The following is a 9,737-nucleotide window of genomic DNA, read 5'->3' as shown; positions in this document are numbered from 1 at the left end:
AGGGAACAGCAGAGGCAAAGGGAGCTTGGGAGGAATGGGAAATGGAAGATAAGGGGTGGGGGGGGGGAACCACGAATGAGTGAATCTGGGCTCGAATAGTAAAACTTCCAGAGAGAAGAGGGTGGGATCTCTCCCCAGGTGAGATCTCTCCCCTGGAGATGAAATATAGATGAAATACACAAGGAAGTGGCAAGCAACAACTTTCAGGTGAGCAGCAAGTTGTGCACCTCCTCTCAAGGCGCTGGATCAGCACCCTCTGAGCTGCCCCCACAGCACACACTCCCAATCCGAGGCGGCGGCGGCAGCAACAGAGGCAGCAGCAGCAATCGCGGCAGCGGCGGCAGAGGCGGCGGCAGCTGCGCGCCTCGGGCCCAACCCCGCTCGGCTCCCCCTCTCGCCGGCGCCCTGCCTGTCTTGCGTGTGCGTGTGCGTGTGCTCAGCCTCAGCGTGAGGGGCACCTGCTCGTCTGGGCTCACAGCGGAGGCAGCCTCGCCGCGAGCTGCCGCTGCCGCTGCCGCTGCTGCCGCCACTGGTGCTGCCGCTCACAGGCGCCAGGCTCCCCGTCGCCGCCGCCGCCGCCGCCTCGCCAGCCAGAGTTGGGCTCCGTGGGCTTCCCCCCTCGCAGCCTCGGTCCTTCCCCGCTGCCTGCAAGTCAGCCTGGCTCCGAGTCACGTGTCAGTGCCTGAGGCAGAGACTGCGAGGAAAAAAACGCGCTTCATTCCTTCTTCCACCGCCATACTGTATTTTATACTAAATCTCATTTTTATTACAACATTTTACTCCCGCTCGGTGAGTACCTTCTCAGTGGCATTCTTGTCCTATTCTTTTTTTTTTTTGTCCTTTTTTTTTGTTTTTTGTTTTTTGTTTTTTTGTTTTTGTTTTTTTTTCTTTTTTTCCACTTCTTTGATTATTGTTTATATTTGGGAAAGCTGGAGGAGCATGATTTTGAGCCTTTTCCTGAATCCAAGTTTTTCTAGCATGCGATCGTTCTGTAGACAAGGCGCTGTGTCTCGGAGTCCGCGGCGACCGTGCCCGCTGGGAGCGTCTCCCAAGTCCAGCAAAATGTGCAACTGGTTTTATGGAAAAAGCGATGTGAAGTATGGTGCCTATTTTTTTCCTTTGTAAAAATAAAAAGCATGTTTCTAACTCTTTTTTTGCATACTCTTTTTCTGATAACATTTTTGTATAGGTGGGATTTTACAGCAGTGTTTACAAGTTTGTGGTCTTGCAATACTGGTGCAAACCACTGAGCAAAGACATTAATTTTATATTTTTGTGCCCTTTTTGGAAGCCGGTGAGAACAAATTCGTTTTTTTCCCTCCTGTTTTTGATACCCATTGATAACATGAAACTTTTCTTACAGCTGGTGACTGGGATCATTTTTAAGCAAAATACTTTTTTCCTCCTTTAAATTAACTATGACTTTTGCACATTTGACTTTTTTAAAAAAACCGAGATAATTTTATGATAGATATCCTGATATCTATATCTATATTGTCCCTTATTTCTCCCCCTTCTCTCCCCGTAAATCAATTTTCAAATGATGGCAGTGGAAGGTTTTTCTGGAAAAAAAAAAAAAAAAAAAAAAAAAAGAAGTGCGGTTTGGTTTCCTTGTCAACGGAGGATGAAGTGAACAGCTGAGCAGCTCGCAGAGAGCAGGTACTTGGTCCCCTTGGAGGCGTTTCCCGGGTGTGCAGTGGCAACACTGGTCCTAGCAAAGAAATGTGTGAGTGTGAGTGTGTGTGTGTGTGTGTCTGTGTTTGCGCGCGCGCATCTCCGGGCAGTGTCCGCGCCGGAGGTGGGCAGAGCCGCGCCGGGAGCCAGGGAAAACCAAAGTCAGTTCCCGGCTTCAGGATCGTTTTCTAGATGTGCACAAAATACAGTCCCCTCCCCCCACCCCCCACCGTGAGCTGCGCCCAGGTCGTCTCCCGGCGGGGCGGGTGGTGTCTGCGCTGCGGGCGGCGCCGGCCGGGCACTAGGTGGCCAGCGGGCCCTGTAAGTTCTCCGAGGGCCACTTGCACAGCAGGAGGGGCGAGGGCCGTGTACGTGGCGCGGGCCGTCGGGCCGGCTAGAGGGGACCCCCAGAGCACCCGGGAGATGGGGGAAGAAGCGGCAGAGACCGCATCTTCCGGAGGGACTGGCTCCAGGCCACGCGGGCCGGAGCTCGAGACATTTCCAGAGCCTTGAGGATGGCACCGGCCCCCGCACGCTCAACTCCTGCTCCTCCTCTTCGCAATGAGTAAACGACGCAGTAGGTCTTTCCCAGCCTATTTTGCTTTTCCAAAGGGCTTTGCTTTCTTAGTGGTGCTGTCTTTGGATCTTTTCTTTATGCCTGTTGTGTTGCGTTGGTTTTAAGTGCCTGCTGGTGTCGTCTTCCAGGGAATGGGGAAATAGTTTCTTATAAGATGGTCACTTGGGTTTAATGTTGAGGACGACGCTGTTAGTTTGCAGTAATGACCCTACAGCTCTAAGGTATAAAAATGCCCCTTATTTAAATTTTATTAGAGGGCGAGTTTTCCCTCTTTTTAACCACCTGATACTGGCTCTAAAGGTTTTCCCCTGAGAACTGTGTACAGGGCAGGAGTGAGGGGTTGGTGATAGAGGTGATGATTTCGTGTGTTGGTAGCATTGAAATACTCAGTGTTGAATGTATTCTATTATATCTTATGATTATCCTGTTACATGTTTTCAATATAATTTAGCATTACTTTTCAGAGATGGACCAGTTCGCAATAAAAAGCCTTTTCTGTATTTAACACTGTGACAGAATCTGCTGGAAATTTTTCTGTCCAAATAAATTTCGTGAAGGCATACATCTTAAAATCTGGAGAGTCACCATTATTTAAATACTTTGATTTTCTTACCTTTTCCCCCCTTAAATGAAAAGCTTAGCTTTAAATTATCAGGTGTATATAGTTTGGATTCTGTAAAATAAACATAAGGCAAATGAAACAACTTTTTACCTCTCGGATGAAGTTTTCTTCTGGGTAACTGCAGAAATAAAAACTGACTCCAACATACAGAGGGGCCCATGACAAAGGGGTTTATAACATACACTGGCTTTTTCAAGCAAATATTTCACTGTCTGTAACCTCAGTTTGTGGAATGAAAAGTTTTATGCCTTATTTTTTACTCTTTGTGGTCAAAAAGTAAGGAGTGCAAAGGGCCATTTATCTGTAGAAGATTAAAAGTTAGTGTAATATCTGGAAAGCTATATATATTTTTTATTCACAACTCATGCAAGTATCTCAAAAGTCTTTGGACATTTCATTGTATGTGAGGTATTTTGTTCTCACAGTAGCTTTTCCCTGTGAAGGAAATCCTCTTGCGTTTATATAAAGAAGATAGTTTATGTCACTGTCTGTGGACACCATATTTGATATCTTGATGTGTATAGTTCTAAGATTTGAAGCCAATATGATGGTACTAAGCCTGAAATTAGGATTTTCTTATTTTGTATAGTGAGCTAATTACTAAAATATATGGTTCAAAGAGCTAACATATGGTTCAAACAGCTAACATAAAACATTTAAAAAGCCATTTGCAACATTCTGTGATTTTAAAAATCATTTAAATTATAACAATGTATGTACATAGAAGTGCTTATTTATTAAAAAGCAAGACAATTTATGTGTATAATATATTTTTGTATGTTTTATGTGTTGTATGTCGTTTAGTTCTTTTAAGAGAGAGAGAGACAGAGCAAGCAAGCAAGAAAGAGCTTGAGTGATCGAACCTGCATTTTCATTAAGAGAATCAGTTGCTGCCCTAAGGTAGAGGTAGTTTGTGTCTTAAGATTGGACAAAACACTAGCTGTATTGTTTGATCTTTCCCAATGAGATTGAAACCATTAATGGGACCAAAGACGATTTTAATGTGAGGACGGAGAGGTAGTTGGGCTTTAATTTCTGTAACTTAAGACCGTTCTAAGAACCTTTAGTTATCTATGTTTTCATTTATTTAAGATTCATTTTTGATTATATTGTATTCTTGTATTACATTTGTGCCTATTACATTCAAAATTTTCAAATTTCTTCCTGTGTGAATCATACAGGGAATTCTACAACTCTTAAACTGGCCACCTGTTTAGTTTTTGATTTAAAATTGTTGAAGGTAGTATCCTACATTTAGCACCGCCTACTGGCTTCTCGTGGAAAAAATACATTTTTTCATTCGCCAAGAAACCCACAGGGATTTACATCAATTTAATTGTGCAGATCTTTTCAACTGCTTACTGAGAGAGAAGGAGGGAAAAAAAGTTTGTATGCTGTAAGGAGAGAGGGTTTCCAGGGTAAAGGTAGGGACCCAGGGAAAGAAGACCCACAAATTAAATTGGCATTGGATCACTATCTGACCTCAAACATTTTACTGTCTAAACTGTGACAAAGAAATAATCACAAAATGAAAACCTATTAAATTTTCTAGGACTTTCTATGGGATAATAAAATGTGGGTATTGTTTAAAATCTTGGATTACTAAATTAATTTTACAGTGTCTTTCTCAATCGATATAAAGAAAGAAAGTTCTAGTTGGAATTCTGTCTTGAGTGTGTGGTCTGTCGAATAATATTTAAATGAATAACTTTTCATCATTGAAGATTAACAATTAATTATTTTTATATGTATTTTTCATGGACATAAACAATCACGTAGCACCCTAATTTTTTTCTTAACATGCATCAAATAGCCACACTGTGGTGTTGTATATACAAGGGGGAAAAGTTCCAAACATACAATTATAAAGACACATCCTTAGCCATAATAGATGCGTTACTTTTCTTAAAAATGATAGTTGGTTTATTTTCTCTAATTTGTATGAAAGTCTAGTGGCTGAAAGAGCTACTATAATAATACAAACAAATGATACCTTCAGAATATAAAAATTATTAATTAGAAAAATAATTTGATATGCTAAACATTTTCTTCCTAGTTAAAAGAAATGTGAAATATTTGGATAGCTATTTCTTAAATGCCGTATTTACTTATTTTAAGAGCCAGTAGTAAGTATATAGAAATTCCAGTGAGAAGTATATGTCTGTTGCATTTTTGCAACTCTACGCCAGTAAAAGTGTGGTCATATTTTGTTTACTGTTTAGTGATAGTGTAAGCAACCAAGTAGGGCATTCATTGATATAACTACATTTCAAGTCTTCAAAAAGCTCCATTATGGAAGTAGAAGAGAAGTGAAGTGGATATGTAAGATTGAATATTAAGAACAAATTTGAGAAAAATATTTCAATTACAATTGATTTTTCTCTCTGACTTTTGAAACTTTAATTTTTATTTTAGTTATTTTTATTTTTTCTTTCCAACTTTTAGTTTCAAGGGGTACGTGTACAGTTTTGTTACATGGCTAAACTGCATGTCACAGGGGTTTGCTGTACAGATAGTTTTATCACACATGAAATCTTTATTTTTAAATAATGATTAGCTGAGATTTAAAAATAATTATTTATTCTTTTATCATACTGTCATTATGACAATTCTGTGTTTTGCTATGAAAACCTGAAGTAATGATTAATTTTATTCTTCAAATTTTTATGGACTTCCAGAAAGTAAATAATAACATGTTTAAAAAGGTCCTTATCAATCTGCAGTTATTGTTATTATTTTCTATTACTATTACTATCTACTTCCAGTGACTTGTACAAATGCTTGTAAAGATCCTATTTCTATAATTCAGTATGATTCTTTGATTTAATAAATTTCTGTTCAGTAATTGGCAGGCAATATAAACTTTCATTTTATTGGCAATAAAAAGTTTATTTTGCTACATCATGATTTTGAAAACAATATTCAATAACATGTAAGCAAACCTGATTTCTGAATGTATCAATAGCAAGTTACACTGTTAACAAATTTACATAATTATACTTGTCATCAGCCTTCCTTTTATTATTAAATTTTGATGTGCAGACTATATAGATATAACATAGCTGTTGCCAACTTTAGTAGTTTTGCTTATCCTCATTGCTTTTAGATTTTCCATCATACATTGGTAATTTTGTTTTCTTTTGTTAGACTTATGTTAAATATCAAACTTACCTTGTGGAAAATTGACTTTGTGTTTTTCTAAATTCTTCCATACATTTAAAATTATTTTTGTTTGTTAGTTTTGAATTATCTTGCTATTTTTCTGGGACTGAGTCCTGGAAAATAAAGAGGCATTGGTTTAATATCTTTTTCTCTCCATTTGTAGCCACAGAGATGGCAGTTGGAGGACTTCAGTTATAGTATTTAGGATTTATATTTTCTGGACTGTCCTTGCAGACTCCTCAGCTGGGGTCAAGACTCTAAGAGTTATTTATTTGATCACGTAAAAATCTAAATGGAGAGGAAAGTTGTGGAGTAGAACGTGGAAGTCTTGCACTGGTCTTCTGAAAGATACAATAACATGCATCACTCAGTGCTCTTATATCACAAAATTACTAGAGATTTTCTGGGCATAAATATATTTGGCAAAATTCCATTTAACTCACTAATATACTTTTTGCTTAGAATAATATGGTCAAATTCTTCCCCAGACTTCAGAGTGGGAATTAATTGCATTCATACATAATCCATGTGTTTAGAGAAAATGTTTATGCACATTTTGATAGCCATATGCTAAATAATAAGAGAAGCAAGACATTTCTGAGTCATTTCAGAAATTATTAACAGGTGGGAGTAAGGAACGGCTATGTTTTCATTAAATCAAGATGAGAGGCAAAGAAATTGATGTGTCAAATTAATGCAATTCCATTTGTACTTCCCCTCCATGATTAGATAATATTATTATTTTATATGTTGGAGGAAACTGAGACTTGGAGCTCAGAGCTCCATAAGTGGTAAAGGGAAATTTGACCTACAGGAAGTCTTAACTGACACCTCATGTTTTTTCTTCTACACAGAGATGCTTCATTTGTGGAGAGGATTTTTTTGTTTGTTTTGTTTTTCCTAATATAAAACAACTGTTATATATTTATTCTTGATTCCTTAAAATGTCTGTAGTTTGGCAAGTTTTCAATAGTGAGTGCTTTCCACTAGTGAATGCTTTGAGCAGAAACAAAAGAAAATTGCCCCACACAGATACTGTTAACTGATCCTGAAAGGACCTTCCTATGACCATGTCATCACACATCTCTCCAAGACAGGTTTTCTGAAGAGAGCCAATGCATAGCATCACATTTGTGAGTTACCACTGTCGCTCTGCGGTTGGGTCAGAAGAGACGGCTCTCTGTCCTCAGTTGCTTTGCAGAGAGCCTGGGAAACACAGTCAACATTGACTTCCTGAGTACAAAATGTAATCTCTACCCTTGAAGCTTTTGTAGTATGATGTGGAAAATTAGTCTTTTGTGCAAGGAAAGCTGAACAGCTAATTCTTTCATAACACAGAGTTCTATAAATATAGGTGTCTTGTCTGTCTACCAACATCGCACCATCAACATCATACCACCTCACAATTTTACTGTTACACGTATTTGGATGTGACATTTATCAAGCTCATTTTAAGTTAGTAACATAAAACACATTTAAATGTAACGTATTATTTGAGGATTCTGTGTTTAGTTGCCTCTTCAGATGTGCAAGAAAGTGTTTCATCATTAGTTTCCTTAGAACTTGAAGAAGTGAATATTTTCAATGTAGAATAGGAGACATAAGCTATAGTGGAAACAGTGTGAATGAACATGATGAGATGGATTTTAAAGACTTGGTCATAAGTCCACAAGTTCATAAAATCAGTGGATTTTGAGGTCAAAGTATAGGGAGGGTTAAATGCTGCTTTTGAATTTTGGAATCTGGATATCTTGAAAACAGGTGGTATAAAACAAAACAAGAGAAAGTAATATCTCTAGGAGAGCCTGATTGTGGTTGGAGGTGGGAAAATGATTCCATTTTGAACATAGTAATTTGAAGTTCTGACATTAACTTCTGGATTAAATGACCAATGTGCAATGGAAATTCAGGTATTGAACTGGGAAGCACAGTTAAGGCTAGAAGGAGATATGATAGTATCATCTACATTAAAACTCTTCAAGTGGGAATAAGTCCTGCACAGGTAGAAATTTGGGAACATCTTCTTTTTTTTGAGTGAATGTTAAAGGGGCTGATAAAAGGCAGAAAAATAGAATTAGAATGATAGCCACTGAAGCTCAGAAAAAGTGTGTGGTGTGTGTGTGTGTGTGTGTGTGTGTGTGTATAAATATTGTTCAGCAGAGCTAATGCTGCATAGGCTTAAAAGAAAGTAAGGCCTGAGATAAAAGCTTTGTAATCTGCCATTAAAATCCATGAATTTTTAAAAGAAACTAAATGAATGTGATTCATGATCCTCAATATGATGTGGCAGCCATCATAAAGAGGGCTGTTGTTCCCAGGATTGTATGTGTCATGTGTGTATGTGTGTGTGTAGTGTGTGTGTGTATGTGTGTATGTGTGTGTGTAGTGTAGTTGTGTGTCTTGTGTGTGTGTGTGCAGTGTGTGTGTGTGTGTGTAGTGTGTGTGTGTGTGTGTAGTGTGTGTGTAGTGTGTATGTGTATGTGTATGTGTGTAGTGTGTGTGTAGTGTGTGTGTGTATGTGAGTATGTGTATGTGTGTGTGTAGTGTGTGTGTAGTGTGTATGTGTGTGTGTGTAGTGTGTGTGTAGTGTGTGTGTGTGTAGAGTGTGTGTGTGTGTGTGTGTGGTGTGTGTGTATGGTGATAACATGATCTAAATAGGAAGACCAGTAGGAAGTTTTACTGGAACTAGCGAAATTGATTTAAAATTTATATTTATATGCAAAAATAGCAGAGAATATTCTGAGAAAGAAAAAAGAGGGCTAACCTCTTAGATAATAAAATGCACTATAAAGCTTTAAAAATAAAGATATTTACTAGCTATGTCTACTGAAAAATCTTCAAAGCAATGTCTTTCAGGAAGTAATGAACACATCTAGTGCACAAAACATGGCTTCTTAATATCATTCCCCATTCAAGAGGATAAGAGCCCTTTAGTCTTCCTTAACCTAGAACTGGCTGATTCTAAGTCTGGGCAGAAAAAACACAAGATGAGCCTGGGAGAACTCATTGTGCCAGAAAGTAAGGAAATGGTCAAAGTCAAATAAGGCTGTATCATTGTAAACAAGTGCTAGCTTGAAGGGCCTTCCAGTTGTGCAATTTAAATCAGTTTGAATTTCAAGAGTGAGTATAACAAATTGTAAACAGTGAATAAAGTAAAATCCATGAGTGTGTAATGATACTCTAAAGAAAAAATATAAAAAAGAAAAATGACAATTAATAATTAAATTGAAATAATTAAATGATTAGCCTGCCCTTCTTGGTTGATGAGGGACAGATTTTCACAAAATAATGTGAGTTAAGTGTAAGAAATGTGAGAATTAGAAAATTACTGTTTGTAATTCTCAGTGAAGTAAGTGATTCAGTCAAAGATGATCAACAAGTGATAAAATCATCAATCAAAATTATTTCAGTGAATAACATATCCTCACAGTGCTCAAGTATTAATTGCATCTGCAAGTCATTTTAAGTGACTGAATGATTTAACCCAACATCACCAATACACCACCTGACACCATGAGCCTCCTGACGAGATGCCATATGAAGGCTACAGTGCCATTTGTGAAATATTGTTGCTAGAATGTCTAACCTGAATCTAATAAAACCTGGTTAGATGTAACTTCCAGTTTACAGAAAAATTCAGAGAAAGGACCAGCTAAACTAAACCATGAGGAAATAGTGAGACAAATGCATAAGGTGAGGTAT

The 9,737-nt window shown here is 38.1% G+C and overlaps 1 protein-coding gene across 5 annotated transcripts in view; it reads left to right on the top strand.

Annotated features, from left to right (window-relative positions):
* The first annotated feature begins 418 nt into the window (after positions 1-418).
* The window catches only part of RALYL (RALY RNA binding protein-like), a 764,437-nt gene continuing 755,118 nt past the window's right edge, over positions 419-9,737 (top strand). For 2 of the 5 annotated variants that reach the window (XM_011995651.1, XM_011995653.1), the window contains exon 1: positions 419-789. Coding sequence is in view for 1 of the 5 variants with exons in the window: in XM_011995650.1 (XP_011851040.1) it covers positions 2,236-2,251 (16 nt within the window). In the remaining 4 variants the exon portion in view is untranslated. Of the gene's footprint in view, positions 1,660-2,101; positions 2,252-9,737 lie in introns of those variants that run through there. The other 3 variants (XM_011995654.1, XM_011995652.1, XM_011995650.1) reach the window with 2 other exon arrangements.

This window comes from Mandrillus leucophaeus, unplaced genomic scaffold (assembly GCF_000951045.1).
Source record: "Mandrillus leucophaeus isolate KB7577 unplaced genomic scaffold, Mleu.le_1.0 Scaffold494, whole genome shotgun sequence".
Lineage (NCBI taxonomy): Eukaryota > Metazoa > Chordata > Mammalia > Primates > Cercopithecidae > Mandrillus > Mandrillus leucophaeus.
Note: the sequence above shows the minus strand (reverse complement) of the source record. Positions and strands in the feature narration are given on the sequence as shown.